This window comes from Aythya ferina, assembly GCF_964211825.1.
Source record: "Aythya ferina genome assembly, chromosome: Z".
NCBI classification, from domain to species: domain Eukaryota; kingdom Metazoa; phylum Chordata; class Aves; order Anseriformes; family Anatidae; genus Aythya; species Aythya ferina.
In genome coordinates this window covers 83,729,888-83,752,432 of record NC_140299.1, presented here as the reverse complement: position 1 = coordinate 83,752,432, position 22,545 = coordinate 83,729,888, and the positions used below count along the sequence as shown (strand labels likewise).

The 22,545-nt window shown below is 36.0% G+C and overlaps 1 protein-coding gene across 12 annotated transcripts in view; it reads left to right on the top strand.

The window, feature by feature from the left end:
• The window catches only part of MCTP1 (multiple C2 and transmembrane domain containing 1), a gene marked incomplete at both ends in the record, with an annotated part of 313,509 nt that overhangs the window by 181,925 nt on the left and 109,039 nt on the right, over positions 1-22,545 (top strand). For all 12 annotated transcript variants that reach the window (XM_084504204.1, XM_084504196.1, XM_084504205.1 and 9 more), the window contains 3 exons: positions 37-167; positions 12,004-12,190; positions 17,215-17,308. In XM_084504204.1, the coding sequence (XP_084360330.1) occupies positions 37-167; positions 12,004-12,190; positions 17,215-17,308 (412 nt within the window). The remainder of the gene's footprint in view (positions 1-36; positions 168-12,003; positions 12,191-17,214; positions 17,309-22,545) is intronic.

Genomic DNA, 22,545 nt, shown 5'->3' with positions numbered 1-22,545 from the left:
CACAGTGCAGAATGTCTTTCTTTTTGCTCTTTTCAGATTGTGCCAAAAACTTTGAATCCTCAGTGGAGGGAGCAGTTTGACTTTCATCTCTATGAAGAGCGAGGTGGAATTATTGATATTACCGTGTGGGACAAAGATGCTGGCAAAAAGGATGATTTTATTGGCAGGTTTGTGCAATTACAGCCTTCTAGTTCCCTGGGGATGGGAGCAGATGATTAAAATGAACCTCGCCGTTGAAACTATTTCTTAGGATCATTTGTTTTTGCCTTTCTTTTTTTTCAAAGGTGGGGGAGGATTTTTCACAAAGTAAGAGTGTAATTTTCTGCATTTGTGTTATTCTTTACCTTGACGGTGTAAAATAATTTCTGTTGACCAGTAGGTGGCAGCTTTTACCAATTGATAGGTTTAGGTTTTCCAAAATGAAAACCCCAAGTTTAGAACTATAATCAAGATGCAGGAGGTTCCATATGGCAACGCCCAGCATAATTCCCATGACTAGTAATAACAATGTAATACCAAAATGATATACCAAAATGTAATACCATTTTTCAGTCTACTTGGTGAATGAGAGTATTCTATGAAGGACTACTCACAGTTCAAAAATGGTATAAATCTGTGTGATTGTGCTCCCTGTGACTGCCTCAGAGGATGATAGGTGTTTTCAAACATTTGCATTAGTTGCCTTATGTTTATAGATGCTGTACAAAGACAGTGCTTCTTTGAAAGCTGAAAAGTGTTTACATCATATTTTAATAGATATCCATACATTTACAATAAAAATAGTAATTAATCCTGTATACTTTGATTATTAGAATATTGGTTATCAGTGTTTTCACTAGAACATTGATACTATTAAGTAGTATAATTGCTTTTTTGGGTGGTTAAAATTAGGAATGGAAATCCTACAGACTGAGCTATGTGCTTCTGAAGTCCATGTGGTTATGTTTCTACTAACCTTTTCCTCTCTGCTTCTGTTTAAGTTAATGGCTTTCTTTAGATCAATTGGATAATATTATGTGTTAATTTCCTACCATAAATAGTGGGAAGTCAAAAAAGATGCAGAATCTTTGGCAAGGAAACAGCCTTAATATCAGACAAAAGCTTTTTGAAAGCATGCATAGTACAATTCTATTTTATACAATGAAACATGGATGGAGTGATATGTTCATATTTGAAGTTCATATCACTATCTTTTCCCTTTTTTGATTTCAGTCAGCACAAAGGGTAACAATGACTATTTTTCTGAAGTAGCATAATCATTTGTCTCAATGTGTGGCAAACCTTTGGATATCATTTCTATCTTCTGCTTAGTTTTAACCTTCTTATCCAAAACATGGTGAGTTTTGGAGTTCTCACTTAGGACTTTCAGAACACAGACTTCAAAGCAATACTTACATTATTACTATTATCAGTAATTATAACATTCAGTTTAAAGTATTTTAAAGAGAACTGTATAAAATAAAGACACGGGTTTTGCTTCAGGGTGCTTGAAACCTAGATAAGAACAGAAACACAGAAATTTGAGTAGATGAAAAATAGGTAACTTTAGGCACATAAGCTATTTAGGTAGCTTTTCAGATATCTAAGAATGTTATAATGTCTTAAGCTTAAGTATATTCTTTTTAGTAACTGGAAGCTATCATGGAAGTAACAAGAGATTTCTACATTTTGTTCAGGCCCATGAAATGTGGTAGTATGAGAAATCTTCCCTTGAAGAAAAAATCTGGACACCTTTAGCATTTCTCTGTGAGAGTATCTTGTTTTGTTTTGTTATTCACCCAAACAGATGTAATTCCTCTATAGCATGAATGCCAGAAAAGATTCTCCTCTGACAAAACTCACCTGCAGTGCTACTGCAGTATTGAACTGATTTCAACAAAATCAGTGGTACTTCTCCCAAAATCTCACTGCGCTTGATTTTTGTGACCTTTCTGCTATCAGCATGCTTATAATCCCTCTTCACTTTGTCCTTTCAGAGACTCTCATTTTCACCAGAGATGGCACCACATCTGTGGATAATGTAACCTTCAAACAAATTCTTCTCCGTGAAGAATTCCATGAAAAACTTTGTTATTTGTCAAACTCAATCTGAATACAAAAATAGGTCTTAATATTCACTTTCACTAATGCTCTTCCAATCACTATGGATAAAAATCACCAGTACTTGACAGCTCTGCTTTACAGGGACCTCTTTTCCCCAGTTTCTTATTTCAAGGCCGTCTCTGAAAGCTGTAAATACTTTGGTACAGACACTACAGATTTGTTCAGAGTGTGTGCTGTGATAAATAGACATTAATTTTATAAAGCAAGATTGAGTCTTAGTCCATGAGTAACGTCTGAGTAGGTCTCTCAAGGCACATAGAATAAACTGAATGTTTTAACTCGGGTTCCAGGAAAGGTCGTCATGTAGGACAGAAATGAAAGACTTCCTTGTAGTGTTCTAGCATGTCTCAGTGATGGAGAATAATCAATTTCATCTTATTATGCTCTTCCTACTTTCTTACACGATATTTGAGCAGTAGCTATTATACAGAAGTAACTTTTTTTAATGAAAACATTTTTTTTCTTGAGAAACTGCCCTGTCCAGCTAAAGTATGGTTAGGAAGAAGCCAGGCTCATTTGAAGAGATCATGCATATTGAGAGAAACAGCAGACTGAGATAATAAAACAGAATAAAAAAAAAGTGTAAGGAGCAGTTCTCATCTCTCATCTACAATGTGTTTCTTGTTTGTTTGTTTTTTTTCGTCTGTCAAGTTCAACTGCATGCAGAGCACGGGTGAATGTCAGCAGAATTCCCTGTGCAAAATGCAGATTGGCAATCTGCTTTGCCCGTATCCTTGTTAGAGCAACATCCCAAAAAACAGTGATTGTGGAGATGGAGAGCAGGAGTTCCCCCATGATCTTGGGATGCATTGTGGTGGGATGAGAGACGTGCTGCCTACTGGGCAGCTGCAAGTCAGGGCTCCCGAGTGGAAGATTCATGGGACAAGCTCCAGGAGCTGTGCAGAAAGTGGCACTGGTAGTACCCTGGAATTGATGTATTCGTTCTGTGTTAACTTCCATAACTTGCAAATTTCATTCCAAAGTAGAATGTCATAATTTCTTCTGGAATTATATTTTGTGTCAGCTGCACCTCAGTGAAATAAAAGAACTGGGAAGTCATGAACACAGAATTCTGTGGGCTGTGTATGCATTGTCATAATCATTAGTTTGGAGCACTGTGGAGAACCAGGATGAAATCAGGATTATGACAAAGTGGAGATGGCATGTGTGCTCAGTCTGTGAGGGCTTGGGTTTGCAATCTTTTTTTGAGGGCAGGAAGATGAAAGGAGGATGTTAGAGAAGACTGGAGACATGGAAGTGAAAGTCTGGCTTTGGGTCTGCGTGACAGGAGGATGGAAGTGGAAGGAGTGGCTTGTAAGAAAAAGGAAAGTATTAAGTGAGTGAGACTGACAGTGTGGTATCCTAATTCAGAGGAGAAAGATATATCTGTCACAGAACAAGCATAAAGCTCTATCTTCATCTTGGTACCCAGACACATGTGGTGCGGTGATTCCCAAAGTGAGATGTTGACTGCTTTATTTCCATTCTTAACTTTGAGACCTATGTGTTAGTCAAATTTGAGTTGCAATTATATGCACAATCCATGTGAGTATAAAGGATGTAGTGCATTATGAACTTTCATCTAAGAATAACCCCCAAAAAAGGAAATCCTAGAACCACTTCAGTGTTTAATTTGAGATTTCAAAAGCCTGAAAAAAGACCTCACACAAAAGCTCTGAAAAAAATATATTTCTGATGATCTGCTGATTTGTATAAGGAAACACTGACAGATTCATGCAGCATGAAGTGAGGGATTAAATTCTGGCGTTCTTCTGAAGATCATTCAAAGAAACAAAAAAATTATCAAGAACCAATGATGTGAGGTCTTTTTTTTTTTTTTTTTTTTTTTTTTTGGAAAGCACCAGCACTTAAAGTCATTGGGGCAGTTTTCTTATATTCTAATGAGCATGTGAACTTGTAGTATTAGTCAATATTTCATCTGATAAGTAGAAATACATAGGTACATGTATGTCTGTATGGTGTTAAGTCTGAGTATGTTTAATATTCACATGTTTTTGCTATGTGTAAATCATTCCTTTTCCATATTGAGTCAATATACTACTGTGATTAAAAACACATACTGTGATACATTTATGTAGGTAATTCTATGATCAAAATGAAGGTGAAATGATTTTAATCTTCATGTAATTATTTAACTTTCTTATCATCTGTGTTTCTGAAGGCGATCCTGACTGTCACCTTTACGATAATCAGCTAATAAATCCTCATGATTGTTACACCTTTATGCATAGCAGTAATCTGAACAAATTGGCTGCTGACAGCTGCAATAAATTGCCAAGAATGAGTGCTGTCAGAGAACAAGTTGTTTCTGTGAACATACAGGATAAGTAAATCCCATGTCATGCAGTTTTATTCAGCTTAAGTTATTTGCAACCCAGTACAGCAGGATTTATAGCATTATTTATTGGTATGAAAAATGCATGTTTATCTTAAAATGACATTGACTTTCACTCCTATCTTATGCCAGGAAATTACTGTAGACTTGATCTAAATCTATTTTTATCAGTATTTATAGATGTTACCATCTTTTATCAAACCTGGTGCAAATGAAGAACAGCAGAAGACCTTCTGCATTTTATATTCATTAAAGCTATGTATTAACTCTATCAGTAGAAAAGTTCCATATGTGTTCCATAATTTCTCTGAATGTTGTCATTAAAATTCAAACTGTTTTTGTGTTTGTATATACGGGTACAGACCTTATTATATTTATTTAATTTCATCCTCTTAAAATGGATGTTATGAATCCAAAGTTACAATACTGAAAATGAAATATTTTGATTTTGTTTTTCAACAGCTAATCGGCTATCTTTTTTCTGTTTAATTTTTTCATCATAGTGAAGCTACAGAGCTTTTTTTGGGTGCACATAAACAGAAGCACAATGAGAGCTATACTGCTGCATTATTAATCTGAAAGCACAGTGATATACTGCTCAGAGTTCTAAACTGAAGTGGGATTTTTATATAAAATATTTATATCTTCTCAGTTTTATTTTTCCACCCAAATTTATATAATTTCACTACGGCAGACTGAATATTATCAGCAGAGAACTCAGTTGTGCTGTTCAGCTGTGTATTGGTACTGCAGTGTGCATGTAAAGTTAAGTGAAGGACAATGTGCTAAATGTGCTACTGTGAATGTTGCTTTGTCATTTTTTTCTAAAGGTGTGGAGACTGTGGAGACTGTAATTTATATTAAAATACCGACAACTTTCTTTTTTAAATATTGTTGCCCAACAAAGAGGCTTTGAATAGTAGGTGTGAATGTCTGTGTGCAGCCTCTGTATTGAAACTGGAAAATTTTTAAATTTCGCAGAATTCTATGGAGACAAAATGGATTTTTCTGGATTTGTAAATAGGACTTTATTATGGTGGTATTTCATCTTTTTTTTTTAATATATTTTTTACATGGTTGTTTGAAAAAGTCTGCACATTGCAGTAACTTTGGAGGCAAATTTTATTTTCAAAGTTTAAATCTATTGTTTAATATTCTATTGTAATGTGAGTTTTGATCTGTGTGTGAATTACACAGCAATTCTGTGTAAACACAGACAAGCACACAACCAACAGACTGTGTGTATAATAGTTTGTTGATTATACATGATGACTAAAGTTAAATCATTGCAGATGTATTTCTCTGTGTAAAATGAAGGTTTTGCCAGAAGCATTAACATCTAAAAATGCTTCTGCCGGGTCTGTCCTTGACAAATCCTGAGATGTGCTGAGCCATCTCCATTTGTAATTGTTTTCAAAGGGTAAATAGTGCATTTCGAAATCTGGCCTTCAGGTATTCCACTCCTTACTTATTACTATCTCCGCACATGTTAGCTGCACCTAACAGTGCATTACTGTTCTGCTAAAAAGCAAGAAAGGGTCATCTTTGTCTTTAATGAAATCTTAATTAAATTTCTCTTACCAGGTATTTTATTGTTCATGTTTTTTTATTGACGTTTGTTACTTCCAAGTACTTTTGCAAAATTAGTAGTATTCCTGAAAGTATTAACTGAGATACAGAATGCTGCACACAAAAGGGCTATCTTTATAGATCCTTCTTCTTGCCCTTAAGGTCCTGCATATGGAAATTTACATTACTGTATGAAGTAAGAGCTAAGAAATGAGAGGAAGGGAGAAGGAAAACTAAAATGGCTAACCTAGATATGGGGGCTGTGACTGTAAATATGAAGAAAATTAGTAGTGTTGAAAGGGGTATCTGAGAGTTTCTGGAAGACAGATTGGAGCCACGTGGAAGATCATGCAAAGTTGTTTTTGACCAGCTAGTTGTTTTGACCATCAAATTTCCACTGATGCAGGAAAAATCAATGTTTCTGAAAGCAAAAGAATGGTTTAGCAAAGGAAAGCGTTAATTTTGATGTGAAGAAATTACAGTGATGACAGTGCTAACAGTGTGTTTCTGTAGTGCATGGCTGTACTATGAGGATGATATAGGACATACCACATAATAAACCATCTGCAAGTACTTCTTTTTGTCTACACAATTTCAAACGTAAATCTGTAGTGTTATGGTGAAGAGCTATGCTTAGGAAAATGTTGATCTCTCATTCCAAAATCTGTCGATGGGATTTTGTGGCACAGCCCATATTTCTTTTAGCAAGCCATAAATACTTGTCTGCATTCAGGTATCGCTCTGTGGCCAGCGAGGTTGCCCTGTGCTTGGTGGGGCTCTCATGTTTCCATTATCTGGACCAACTTACTGTTTCCTCGGGTCCTGCCAAGCTCTGCAGCCAGGCCATGCACTCCCACCACCCTGGGGATCTCGTCCAGTGCCCTGAGCTCCCCTGCCGTCGGTGTCCTACTTAGCTGAGGTGCCGACTCCAGCTCCTTGGGGAACTTTCCTGGTTTTCAGTCTATTGCCTCTGTCCGTCACCTATCACAAGCACAGCGTGGGGTCTGTAGTTTTATTTCTTTCTCATTATCTCTATGCTTAAAAATGCCACACTCTGGTTCCTCCAAGAACTTCATGTAACTGCAGTCCTGTCTTTTTGAGCCCTATCATTTTCTGTCGCTGCCTTGCAGAATTTCCGCTCTCCGTTTGTTTCTTGGTTTTACTGGAACATTTTACTCTGCTCATAAAGGCTACGGAGTCTCACAAATTGTAGCAGTTCGTGCCTCGCTTCTTCTGATGTGTGGCCAGCTCAGTTCTAATTGCAGAATTGCACAGTTTCCTCTCCTTGGCATCCTTTGGAGCAGCATAGACCTGGATCACAGTGGAGTTAAAAGGCTGTCTTTCTGAACAAGTCGTGACGATAATTAAGTTGCCTGGGTTGTAGCCAAGTGGTGCTTTTCTGTCCCTATCACTTAGGATTGTGCCAATTCCTCTTTTATGCTTTATTTTGTCATGTGAGAAAATGATCTCGCTATCTGCTGTCTCTCCCTTGCCTGGCCACCTGGCTTTTAAGAGGCCTTCTATGTCATGTCGCTACCTTTGTATTTCATTCATTAGCAAGGATATTTCACCAGGGTGCCAAAGCGGTCTTACATTCCAGGTTCTGTTAGAACTAGAGAGGGGAGGTGATTTTTGCCTCTTAGACCTGCTGATAATAAAATGCTACATATAGTTCTGGTTTCCACACTTTAAAAAGGATGCAGGAGAATTTCACTGGATCAGAAAAGTTACAAAAAGTCATTTGAGGGCTGTAGGAGATGTGTTCCAAGGAAATATATAGGGAGCTGGTGGTGTTTAGCATATCAAAAGGAAGATCAAGAAGAGATATGATTATGGTATATGAGTACCTTCACTAGAAGAAAATACGGGGTACCAGTGGCTTTTTTTTAACCTAGTAGAGAAAAGCATAAAAAGAACCAAAGGCCAGATACATTCAAATTAAAAATAAATCAGAAATTCCTATTTCTAACATTTCGGGTAATTAACACACGCTGAAGACATGCTCAGAGGAAGTGGTGCATTCCCCTTAAATCTTCAAATCCTCTTTCTGGGAGTTGCACCATGTCTCAGCTGCTAGTTACCTATCACAGTCCAGTGTGTGAGCTTGAGGCACTTACATGATGTTTTCCTCCGTTCTCATGTCTCAAGGCCTGCAAATCCAGATCCACGTGGCACCTGGTAATGTTCATGTGCAGAGCTGACAAGGGAGGTAATTCGGGAAGATGTATCTGTGTCAGCTACCCAACGGCGTATTCAGTTGTCCCTTCCTGGCACTTTTAGCATTGTCATAGTTGTGCACTGAAGGGACCGCATAACATGGGGCAGTGGTATAATGCAGAATACTCTAATTACCCTAAAAGCTAAAATTTCCTGAAAGGTGATTTATAGCCATGCTTGAAAATCTGTCTGCAGAGGTAATGGCTATTTTTGCTATAGTTCTTCATGCCGGCCTCTTCACCAGAGGTAAACTTTTCCTGTCACCAGCAGCATGTGATAATAATGCCATGAAAACTGAATTCTCCAAAAATTTGTATTATCTCCTGTTTTCAATGTGACTCCAGCCATATGCAACTTATGGTCTTCTGCAAATGTCTATAATTTTTCATGGTCCTCAGTGGAGAATGAAAGACAAAAATTCCTGCCACTGCCCTGCTTGTTCTGCAGCAGCTTCTGGTAGCATTCAAGTTCACCTTCATCTTCAAAGCATCTTTGTTCTCCATGGAAACACTTGTAGGTGACAAATACGTCTAAAAGAACATCTTAACTGATGTAAAAGTGAGCTTTAAAGCTTGGAATACAGGTATGTGATCTTGGTTATGTACAACTTTGTATTTAGCATCTCCCATGCTTGTATTGATTATAAATCATTGTCTTAAAATTTAATGTTCAACCTGAACTTTCCAACACTGTTAAATCTTGAAAAGTACTTTGTGAATTCTAGATTTTGCAGGTAAATTGAGTCAAAAAGTTTTGTAGGTTTTCCTACTGGTGTTAGTTATTCTAGGATAAGATTACTGCTTAGACAATGTCTTACTGAAAACAAGCTTCCTTCATTGTTTTGCTCCCATGCAAAGATCTAATGAGAACAAAAAACAGATCTAACAAAAACAACAAATTTCAAAGGAAACTTTTGGTGTAACAAAGTTTTTTGTTTTGTTTTTTTTTTTTTCTTTTCTTCCCCCCAGGAAGAACTCAACTATTAATGGAAAAGATCACAATTTTTCTAACAGTGTAAATTGGAATGTTTGTATTTGCTTTTTCCTTCATCTTTGGACTGCAGTGCATGTGCTGCCAGTGCACTTGCCTTATGCCTAGTGCATCCACACTTTCTGTGAGTTAGCTGCATGCAAGTTGTATCTTCTGCAAAATGTCACCCAGAGCAGGGGATGTGGCACAGAATGAGCAATGTGCTTCATCTGACTTAATAAGGACATTGTTGCTCTTAACTGGGATTTCCATAAAGCATGGTGGTGCCATTCCTTGATGGAGTACTCTCAGATTTTTATAAAATTATCTGTGGGCCATTCGGAGAATATTTTTCTTGTAAAATGATTAAGGCCTTCACTAGAAGAAGTTTCCAAGACACTTCCTACCTCTCTGTATGATATTAGGAAATAACTAGCTGGTGATTTTTCATGGAGATCTATCAAAAATACACAGAGACACATTTCTTTGTAAGTCTCTCTTAAACGTGGTACTTTTTCAAATATTTTTATACTTACAGGAAAAATATACAGGTAAAATCAAATTTTCAATTTATTTTAGCCTAAATAAAAAATAACACATACTTTTAATAGTTAGAGCACAAAAAGTGCTGTAACTTTGTGAACTCAAGGCACTGGAGCTTATAGCTCTGACAGAAACCCTATAATTTTACAGTCACTACATTTTTATGATGCTTGTGGGTGTTTGAGTTTTTTGTCGGGGTACAGGTAGCATTTGTTTTCTATTTTTGAGTGAGGGATGAATTATTTCTGTATCACTTATATTGTAATGGCTTTCTGATTCTTTTACCTGCTCTTAAGAGAGTTTAAGCTGGTTCTTCCAATGATTATTGGTTAAAGTTACAGAGGTTGTTTGCAGAGATATTTTTGAGGAATATCTGTTTTGAAATAAACTATCTAAGAATATTTAACACTAGAGGCATCTTAACCTATTCCTAGTTTTAACATTCGATCATAGCATTTCTTATCTTAAGGAGAGCATTATACTCCTCACTGTGGCCTAAACAAAGATTTGACTGCCTATGTGCACGTGTGAAACTTGGATTGACTGTAAACCTACATTGACAGCAACAACTTTCATCTTTCCTTAATTTCATTTCTAACACCTTATCTTCCAAAGCATTCAAAATAAACAGTAAACATAAAACTCAGAGAGCTATGTCAGTTAGAAATTTTCTCATTGTAAAATAATTGAACCTTGTTACTGTATGAGCTTTGCAGTAGTTTAATTTTGACAGCTACGCAGACAGTAAATGTTTTTTAAAAAATTAAAAGAAAATTTTCCTGTAGCAAATCTAATCTGCCTGTGATTGCACAGTGCCTATTTTATGAGGATGCATTTATTCTGATAATTGGCTATTTCCTGTCCTTAAATGCCTATTTATTCATGTCTGCCACCTTTTTCTCAGTTTATTGGCCCTGCGGTCACCACATTATCTTTCTCTTCAAAATCAATTGACATTTTATGAAAAGAGTTTGCTAGATGTTTAGCTTAGTGAGAGTGGCATATAGAACATGTGCTTGTCACATTAAATAATCACTGTTAAAAGTAGACTATTTGGTTGTTTAACTAAGTATGGAATGTATTCATACACTTTACTTTGATATTGTTTTTGTTTTTATTCAGAGTAATGTATTGGCAAAACACTACTAGTAAGTGGAAGTATTCCTAAAAGTGCTTTTTACAGAAATTCCTTTACATTGAAAAATGGCATTACATGATCTTGAAGGTCTTTTCCAGCGTAATGAATCTATGATTTGACACAGGCATTGAATTTTTATACACATTCAGGGTTGCAATCTAGGAAACTTGAAACTTGTGAAGTATACACATTAAATTATTAATACTTCTAAGGTACATACAGAGTATGTATTTACTGACTGCAAACTATGGTTTTAAGTAAAATTTTCTGGTCAGCTCCTTGTTAGCTTTTCCTTCATAGTTCTATCTTTTATTTTTAAAGATTTTTCAACACTTGCAAAGGTTGCTGGCTAGCATGTATGAAGCCATTCTTCATTAGCTCAGTGTATGGTGTATCCCATGCAGACAGGGTTATTCAGGGAAGGATCAAGCAGGGTGGATTGGCTTCAGCCACTATTTGTGCCGTTATAAGCAGTCCCTGCTCATTACAACATGAGACATCTTATTATACAGGGGCTTGCGGCATCAAATTTTATCCTGGCTGCTTGCATGAAGCTTTGACCCTGAGCCATTCACAGCTAACTGCAAGAGAGCTGAGCCTTGGGTGGTGCTCAAGTTGTGCTTTTCTATGTTCAGTCATGTTGACTCCATCACAATTAAGTCCACACAGATTTTATATTTTCTTTTTTGTTAGAGGGGATTTTTGCTGTTACTGGATGAATGACAATGAAAAAATTCATACCAAAACTTACATTTTAAGATATATACAAGAGGCAAAACTGAAAAGTAAAATTTGAATTTTTAAAATTCTCTTTGACTGGAACTCAATTAATGCATTTTAGACAACCTTGCTTCCAGTGTTCGTTTGTTTGTTTGTTTTTAAATCAATATTTCTATTGTTCACATGCATAACAAGTTGCATCTTTGAAAACACTGCTAACAAGCAAGCTACATGGGCAGAAACTGAAGAGAAATCCTTTCAGAAGCTGGAAGGAATTCCTATGGATTTGTGTTTGTTTGTCTGTTTGTCCAGCTGAATGCCGTTAAGCCAACATGCTGTTGCTTAATATGAAGAAAACCACAGGCTGATGAAAAATGTTTCTTTCTAGGTGCCAGGTTGACCTGTCAACCCTAAGTAAAGAGCAAACTCACAAGCTGGAGATGCCGCTGGAAGAAGGAGAGGGATACCTGGTGTTGCTGGTCACTCTGACAGCCTCTGCTGCAGTCACTATCTCTGACCTCTCTGTCAACTCTCTGGAGGACCCAAAGGAACGGGAGGAAATACTGAAGAGATATGTATGGAGTTCTCTTTTGCCCTCTGTTTGCAAAATGGTTGTTTGTATGAATAATAAGTATTAGGGAGAAAAGTCCAAATATACCTCTTACATCCTTAGCACATTCAGCCTACAGCAGTCATTTAAACTAGTCATTAATATTATTGCAGCTAAAACAAGTAGCATCAGGAAGGCTGCAAATCCTCTTTGTACAGTAAGGTATTTTTTACCTTAGTAATTCAGCTATTTCATTTGACCCCATGACATAAAGAAGTTTGCCTTGCAGATCGTTTTTACCAAGTGCGAGATAACTAAGAAGTTAGTGGTTACACAGTTTCTGGTGGGTGTTTATGCCAAGTGATTTGAAGTGCCAGTTGTCTGGGGTTTTTAAGCTTTGTCTAAAGAGGAAGAAATTTTTAACTGTACATTAGAGGCTGAAGTAGCATTTTATATCATCAAATAATTGTTTCAATCATAATTTCCATTTTCAAATATTCTGAAGCAAATTATTTTCATTTCCCAGCATCCTCACATTACACAGCATCTGTGCAATTTTTTCAAAGCAACAGAGAGGGGAGCTCTTACTCCAGCATTTGTTAATGCCTAAATCACTAAAAGTAACTGTCTCACTACACACAGAGAAAGGAGAAAAAAAAAAAAAAAAAAAAAGAGCTATTTCCACTTAAAATTACAAAGCTTTTATTGTACAATGCTGCCAGGTGTTTAGAAAGGCTTCTCTAGACACTCAGCCATTAAACCAAGCTCTGACTAACAAAGAGCCGCTTAATTTTTTTTTAGATTTTAAAATATTCCTATTCCATGACTGACATCCTTTCAATAACAGAATTTAATAAAGATGTACCTTATCAGTCTGTGCAGATAACGTGAAGTGCTGGTACTAATGCTGTACAATATTCTTCAAACAGATTAGCAGGATGTGTGCTTCAGCAAATTTATTCTGGCTATCTCCCCTGAATCAGCTGTCTGCTAATGCTTGTACAACTCATACACCAATAGTGTTATCATAAACACAGTTTAATAGAGGTGACTTGGTGAGGCTAAACATAATATTCCTAAACCAACTGAGGGCTAAGGTATTGTGCAAAATCTTTGAAAAATAATTACAATTAAGAGAATTATTTCACATTTAGGAAGCCACCAAGACAGCCTGTGGTTGTCAGAATGGATCTTTATGCATATAATAAATTTCTGGTGGATACGTTTTTGACGTGATATACTTCTAGCTACCATGTGCAACAATACCACATTTCTGTGGATTATTGTGTGTGATGATATGATGGGAGTTGAGTGATACTGATGGTTTTGATAATTTAGAAGCAGTATAGCAACATGTTGTGACTGTGTATTATTAATCAGTTTTCCTAAATTCTCATTTTTTGAGATTTAGTCCCCAGTGTAAAGCATAATTATGTGGAATAAGACTGATCTATTTATTTCATTGCTTAAATATTCATGGATTTGTGTCTTTGCTTGTATTTACATTAATGTATGCATTTGAAAGTATTTGTGTCTATGGAAGATATTCTTACTGCAGAAGTGCCAATTTCTCATTATGTGTTTTTAAAAATTATGGACTATTATCAATAGGCCTTTTGAAAAGTCCTACATTTTTTAATTTAAATGACCTGTGGACAGCAGCAAAAGGAGATGGCAAGGATTAAGAAAATTCAAATAGTTTATTTTCACTGATGTTTGATTTATCTTTGGTATTCATATCTCTACTTCAAAGCTGATAGACAGAAAGACTCTGCAGTTACCAAGATGCCCTCTTCCCATTCGTGGGCTGTATTTTGGAGCTTATTTTTTGTGTTCTGAAAAAAATCCAGCTTCCATTTGAGAAATGTATTTTGCACCCTTTCCACAGCCAAAAACAGTTAATGAGCTGACCTTGCCATCAGATCAAATAGCCTTGGAAAATGACTCTATTACTGTCATTTAACCATTTGTAGCTGAACATCAGAGCCTTACAAATTAAACAGGCATTACTGTTTGAACCATTATTTTACCACAATTGTCTGAAAAGATTAATTCCTTTTGGGGTGAGGAGGGGGGCGCATTAATGGGTACAGACCAAGAGAGATTGTATGACCTTTTCAGAACGGGTGTGCTGAACCTACGGTCCCCCTTGTCACAGTTTAAAAACCAGAGGAGCTAGTTTAGAGAAGAAGTTGTTAGCATTCCATTTTTATTATGACATTTCACAGTCATCCGATTTAATGTCCCTTGACCAGATTGTCCACCGTGAGACGATGGGCTTGAAATGTTATTTAGAGCATTGATAAAAGGTGAGCAGTTCTAAGATGACAGCAAGTCATAAGGCTGGTGGTGTGACATTAATTTTCTCCATAACAGAGATGGAATAAGACGTCATGGTGACAACCTGTCAATCAGTACTGGCCCCTCAGTGTATCTCGATGCCATAGGATGGGGTATTGCTTCTCCCATAATAGAGCTGAACTGAGATGCTCTCCCTGACAGCTGCTGCAGCCATACAGAAAATATATTATACAGCCTTTCATTAAAAAAATAAAGAGGACTCATCTCCAGAGCATTTCAATCTTTTCCCATCTATTGAGGGCTGAAAAGATTCACTGCAAATCACAGATTCCTCTGCTATGGAAATTTCAGTCTTCAGAAACCATAGGTTTTTGAGGCCTTCAACAATAATCATAAATAAGAAGACAGAATATAATCTGATAAATCATTACTTAAAGTTATGTATTTAAAGTAACGTATTAAAGTCATTTGCTTCTCCCAGAGTCTCTGCAGAAGCGCCGTATACATTTTCACTAGTCTCCACTGTCACGGAATGCAGTAAGTGAATCTAAACTAGCTGACTTGCTGGAACTAAAGTTCAAAAATAATTATTCTGTGGGATGTTAACAAAGGTAGCAAAATGCAATACAGTTCCAGTGCCTTTTTGCAGAACATGCAATTTGCTGGGTGAAATTTGGAGAGGGAATGATCTATAGCATTGCAGGAAAGGGAGCAGTTTTTTGTCCAGGTCTGTTTGTTTGGTGTTTTATTTTGTTTTGTTTTTGCTTTGTTTTCTTTTTGAAGCTATGTGTTTGTTTCATTCATCGTGAAACACGTAAAACCTGAAAACCTGTTTGTAAGTCCTTTCACTTTCATCATGGTATTAGAGTAGAATTATCTCTGTTGCAGTATGAGCTCTGATAAGGAGCTTCCAAACCTTGATCATTATTGAAATAAATGAGAGATGGTGCCAGCATGGATTTAAATTATAACACTGCTATCTGTACCACCACCTCTGCCACTTTCAGCTTGCATGTAAGCACACAAGCAGAGGGTTGAGTATGTGCTGGTTAAAGTTCACCGTCAGTACTTTTAAACCCTATTTCTCATTATAAACCTATTAAAACAAATAAAAATTATCAACCATTTTCCTATGATGACATACATGCATATTTGTAAGTATGTTGCGCATGTGGTACTGCGCTTAACTGGATTCCTCAGTTCAGGATAATAAGGTCAAACCTTCACTGTACACAATAAATAGTTGGGGCTTCTGAAATTAATATCAGAGTGTGATTGGACTGTTAGAATGCCTTACTGACAGAAAGAGGGAGATGTATATTATATGTCTAATGTTTTAATGGATTTTATCTACACGTCAAATTTTTGCGACATTTAATATTGCATTTAAGCAGCACCTGTGATTTTCAGATAAGTGACGTTATTGTGGTTGTCCTTAATAATCAGTTTTGACTTCATAATAAATTTCAGAATTGTTGACCTGCTGTTTACCTGGTGGTTGCATATCCTAGAAATCTAGACATTATAATAAGCAGTGAAAAAGGTTTCACCTGTTACCATACCTTCACATACCTAATTAAAATATTAGAAATGGCCATGGGAACTATTTGTGTTTTTTTGTTTGTTTGTTTGTTTGTTTTTCAGATGTTAAAATGTTTAGAAGCAAATGTACCTGCTAGCATTTATGAAAAGGACTTGCAAAAGTAACCCAAAATTAGGCCACATATGATTATGATTTAAAATGGATTTAAAAATCTGATTTTAGTTTCCTCTTCTGGAGTTCTTCCCATAGGTTATGAAGAAACTAAATGTTAATGTCGTATTTGCCATTAATTGATTGCAAAATCAAAATTGAATTCGATGTACCAGCATTTGAAGTTCTGCAACTTTTAAATTACGTTCAAAGTTAGAGCTTAAAAATGTTGGCATACCCTGCCTAGCTGCTGCATTACCCCCAGTTTGTTACATTTGGTCATCTGAAAAAACAGAATGCAGCTTCCATGCAGCTTTATATAACTATGTAGGCTGAGTAAATGCAATTGTTACTCTACTCTTTAATTTTTCTTCCTTTTTTAATATATGTAGATACTGCATAAACTGATGGTTAAAAAAAAAAAAAAAAAGAAAGAAAAAAGTAAAATCTTTTTTGCTGTGTAATTGAAATCACCTTCTCATTCTTTTTTTTTTTTTCAATCTTTTATTGCCTGTATTTATTATGACACGTGTTAAATTGCTATAATCCTCTTTTGATTGTTTTTGCTTATATTATTTGCTGCATGTATGCTGCATACAGGCTTACATATAATGATCAAGAACAATGAAATTGATACTGGTCCTAAGTCACTATTCAAAATATTCTTAGAGCCTTCAAAGAGAAAACGTGAGCACAGATTTCAAAAAAGTATAAAGGAAGAAGAAATGTTTGTATTAATTCTCTTAATACATTGATGTAATTTACAATTGTGATGGAGAGTTGTTTATGTGCTATTAGGGGGATTAAGTCAGTAGAATTAGCATATTTAATCATTTATATTATAATTTTTCCTTTGTGTTTTTGATTGATAAGTTAAAGTTGCAAAATACTGAAAGAAACACCAACAACTGCATGTTTTGCAGAAAATAATAATTAAAAAGGTGAATATGTTAGAATTACACTAACATATTTGGGAGAGGGAAAAGGCTATCAACATTGCTTTCATTTTGTCATTTTTGCAATCTAGAATTGTATTTCTTATTATTGTTTTTTAGAGTCCAATGAGGATGTTCCATAACATGAAGGACGTGGGATTTCTTCAGGTGAAGGTCATCCGAGCAGAAGCATTGATGGCAGCTGATGTTACAGGCAAGGACTCATTTAGTTTCTGTGACAGTAAATAGTAATACTAGGCCTTTTTAAAAGTGATGAAAAGATGGTTAAGTTTATCAAAATATTATTGCCTGCTTGCTTAGTCTCACCTTCTCCTCATTAAAAAATCCTCAGACACACAAACAAAACTTTTGTAAGCAAGGCAGCAAGTCATTCTAATGCTAGTGGAGTCCTATGTAGGTTATTTCTGACAAGGGTGAAATATATATTTTGACCCCATCAGAGGTCTTGCAAAAAGTACTGTATGAGATACTTACACAAGATTTCTTTTTTCTAATTTGTATTATTTTATATGTTTGTATCTATTAAAGCAGAGTTCAACAGACAAGGGAAATGAAAGATGATAGACATAGATACAACTTTAAAATTTTTACCAAAATAATTGTTTGGCACCTGCCAGATTCATAGCAAGGCTGCTTTTGGTTTCAGATATTTCAAACACATGTAAAGTTTCCTTTAAGTAGTGCTTGTCTGTTTAAAAAGGGAAATAAGAATTTTTATATACGATTTTTATTTTAAGTTATATAGGATAATTGGATAATTAAACCTGTTTCTTTTCAAAACACAGGAAAAGTACCCCAGCCATACCAAATATATTTCTTTAGAAATATCCAAGTTATGTCCTGAAAGTAAAATCACCTTCATACTGCAAAGGTTAAATGGAGCAAAGCGAGCTTGTTCTATGTCATAAAATAGCCATCTTTATAATTTTATTTTATTTTTAAAGGCAAACTATGCTAATATAGCTGGTTGGAGTGCAATTTGGACATAAATATTTTACTACAAGAGCAGATACAGATGTATAGGATGATACTTTCTTTTTAATGGTTTTGTTCAAATTAGCATGAATACCAGTTTTGTTTTTTTTTCTTAGACAGGGTAACAGAGTAAACATTTAATTGCTGAAACTGATCTTCCAGTTTGTGGTGCACAAAATAACAGATTCTATTTTGGGGGAGCTTGGAGAAATGCTTCTAAAGATTCCTCACTCTGCTTTGACCTTATAATCCAATGTGGTCTGAACAGAGAGAGAGATTAAGTTATTCAGGGGCAAATGGGATAATTCAGTCCCTGACCTCGTTCAGTCTTCGACTTTTCCAGATCAACATGTCATTTGTGCTGGTTGAACAGATTTTTTGGAAATACATTTGATTTAATTAAAGATGTATAGAGCTACCAAAAATTTTCAGACATTGCATTTAGAATGACAGTCAGGAAGACTGGGAAGAACACTCAATAACTTGCTCATGTCCTTAGTATTTTGCTCACTAGCGGTACATATATATGCTTTTTAAAAAGGCTGTGTAGATGTAACAGAAATCCATGCATATTTTGGATAGTAGTATTTGGTATTTTGAAAAGAGGACAGTGGGTTCTTATTAATTTAATTTATGTGGGCATGTACAGATAATTCATTTCAGATTAAACTTTAAGTAATAATATTTGCAAGTAGTCATTTGTTGATTGTTAGTAAATCATGTCTGTAAAAATTACAAAAAAAAAAAAAAAAAAAGATCCTTCACCTGTGTTTAGCTAAGAATACTTACTAGTTAGTTTAGAGAACACTGTCATCAGTAGTATAACTTGCACAATTAGGGATTGCTTATGTGAATAAAAACCCAGAAGTAGTTTGCTCTTCCTAATATATCTTTTTTTTTTTCACAGTTAATCTTTTCCCCTTCCCTGAGTCTGAAAAGTAGCTGAAACACCTGTATTGTACCTGTCTGATTTGCTTTGTTTCCTGTCTATTGAACATTTCCCATTTCACTTTCAGGAATCTTTTCATATGCAGTAATAAATCAAAATTTATTAGTTTGGACTGAATGGATTTTTAAAATCCGTAATATTCCATCATTAAACATAAGCATAGATGGAAAAAAGATTTCTGTAATCTTCTAAGTAGTCATCAGTCTTACTACACAGTTACAAAGATTTTTTTTCCTTTCAAAATGTGAAATTTTTCTTTTGTTACCATACATTCATTGAGAAGCATTGTAATACTGTATTAACTCTGTGTGAATAAAGAGCAATTGAGACTCCCGTTGAATGAACGAGTAAAAAGCACAAATTACTTTTTAATGAAACCCTCAATTCTCCTCCTTTCCAGAGAGAAAGCCCATAGTCTTGTTCAGCTGAATACTACTACAGTAGGTCACTTCAGTTAAGCCCCTAATAAACTGTTGATAGTTGAGGGTAGCTTTTTCTTCTGTGTTAATAGACGAGTGTTGGACGCTGCATTTCAAATCATTAAGGTTAATACTGATTTTTAAAAGAGAGAGAGGAGAAAAAAAAAATAGAAAGAAAAAGAAATTAAGGGTAAGGCCTCATTTTGTAACTCCCAGATACACACACATGCACTGAACAAGATGCCAGGGCAGACCGAAATTTCAGTGAAGCTGCAGGCAGGTGAGAAAATGGTCACTATCTATCTGAAAAGGGGGTGCTGTTTGAATGTGCCATAACTCGAAGAATATCTGAGAAAAACACGGAGTCAGACTCCTCTTCACTCTGCCCACTTTCATGGAAATGACTTGCCTGGGAAAGTGAGAGCCACAGAGGAGATGAGAGGTTCCTGATGGGTGCTTGAAACATTTCACTGACTTCAGGGAGTGCTGAAACACATGGCACCTGGCAGAACCAGGGCCTTGAAGTGTGCTGGCTGGTTTATCAGGACATCTTCCCTGGTTAAGGTGTCTCTTAACATCAGTCACAGAGTCTTTCTGTTGGTAAAACAAAACTCTGGGGTTGTCACCAGTACAAAATCATGTTCTGCTGGAAATTTTGGTCACAGCAGCTATTCTTTCAAGTAAAATATTTATATTTTAATGTTGCATTTTATATTTTAATATTGCCTGATGTTTGCCAAACAAGCAAACATCTATAACAAATGAAATTGTATTATTGACAGCACAGTTTACATTTTCTTCTATTCAGCTAAAAGAACTTGTATTTTTCCCTCTCCCCCACTTTTTTGCTCTCTTTTGTTATCTCTGGAAGGCACACAGCCTTTCTCAAGGGTTTGGTTGCTTGCAGAGCACTGGAGTAGTTGCTTGTATGGTTATGATGAAGTCTTTTAAATGAGGAAATATTCTGATAATGCAGTAAAACATAAGGTATGATGGATTCATCATGTCAGTTGATCTCTGAAATTAATACACATTCTGTTTACCCAAGCCATGGGATGCTTGGACAGCAATAGACCTTTCCAAAGTGAAATAGTGTCAGTTAAAGCAATAAGTAAATTTCTGCTGCCAAGTTGTATATAAGTAGGGTTGAGGGGAAGCCTGCTATTTTCACGGTGTTCGCCTCTCCTTTTTGGGGACATATCCTTCCATCCTTTTCCTGATAACCTGAAATAAAATGTAAAACTCTGCCTTGTTACTGACGAGAAGGAAGCATGGTGGGAAAAGATGTGCTACAGGTTTTATCAGCGTCAGCGCAAGTCCCATTATTTTCAAGAATAATAGTTAGCAACTCAGATTCATTAGCAGAGCAAAATCTGAGCTCCTTGTGACAGTCTGCCTAGAAAACAGTTTGTTTTGCTGTCTTTGGGCTTTAATTAAGACGTGCTCCATTCTAGCCCCCTCGCCTGCTTCTCGCCCACCCCCACCCCACTTGCTGTGTCACAGACCGGCGATCAGACGCTTTCAGATGGTCCAGCCCATGACTTTGACCTTCTGCGCGGTCCGGCGTTCCCTGGGGAACCGTTCAGCTCATGAGGTCTGATTTCACACTTCCAGGATGCCTCGGCTCTCTTAACAATGACAGGGAGACAAAGCCCTTTAGAGCGGGCCGCATGGGGACTTGTTTAAATTGGAAACTAGAGAGGAGTCAAGGAACAAGGTTACAGGCTACAGAATAGTGCTTTTAATAAAGAGCTCACAGCTCTGGTTCAGCTCAAAGAGGGCTACCTCTGTACAATTAATTGAGACATTTATCTGGAGCATCTTAGGCCTCTACTTTCTCACAGAATTATGTGATAAATATCAGCTAAGAGGCAAATGAGATGTGCATGAAATGAATTTTTAACACTTTGATTACTGTGTCTCCAGTCTTCATTAGAAGTTAATTTATTTGTATTTCTGACCTCATTATTAATCAATTTTCTGCATTTTGGGGGGACTACTGAGGTTTCAGAACCTGGTATTTGAGATGGATTATATCAAAGAGCTTGGTGATATTTAGGTTTAGAGCCAAAAGCATTTCAGGTTTTGGTTTTTCCTCCTTTGAAGACCAGCAACTAAGCATAGAAAATGAGAGAGTTTTTTTTTTTTTTTTTTTTTTCTTTAAGTTTTATGTATGACATTCAGCCTTTCTTTTAAGAAAATTCCATGTTGAAATTTTGATTAAAATATTTGAAAGTAGAATGAAGAAACCAAGGTGGCTAGATGTGCAGAATGTAAATGAGTTTTCTAAAATCTGTTCTACTAAGATGTCTTAATACCTTTTGTGCAAAAATATTCTTTGAAATTGTTTCTTAAATGCTAGCAAATGTCAGAAATGTCAGAATGATGTATACAAATGTTAAATTCAAAAAGGCGTGGAAGTCTGTACGTGTAAAATTGAAGGAATAAATTCAAAGGCCCTTCGGAATTATGTTTTTTGCTCTGTCAATTTGCTCTGTCAATTAGTGCAACCAGACTTCAATATACACTTGAATTATCTTCACAAAGTAATGAAATCTATGGACATTACTGCCTGGTAGATAAAATCTTGCCTAATCTTCTCCATATGTTTTGCCTGAAGACATCAGTCCAATATCATGTACTGCAAAACTCCTTTTTCTTTCCTGATTAAAGTAGCAGTTTTAGGTTACTAATGGCAAACTCAGATTTTAAAAGGCATTTTCGATTAACCATAACATTTAGAATTAAAAATCCAATGAAATTATTTGTGATTATTACCACGTTTTTCTGTAAATATTCTGTGGAAATGAGTTGAGCAAGGTTTTGCCACTGCACTGAATGCCTTGAACATTCATGGAATCAGCCCATTGCAACACTGCTGAAGAGGACTTATCATTTCCATTTTAAAGATGGAAAGCTAAGAAAGGTTAACGGACTCAGCTAAGGCCCACAGAGCAAGTCCTTGTCAAAGTTGGCATTTGGCTTGGGTCCTGTGCTTAATCCATTAGATAAGGCAGCTTCTCATGCTATTGAGCCATTCCTTCTCCTGGCCAAAGGTCAGACTGACTGCTCTGTTGCAGGCAGCTG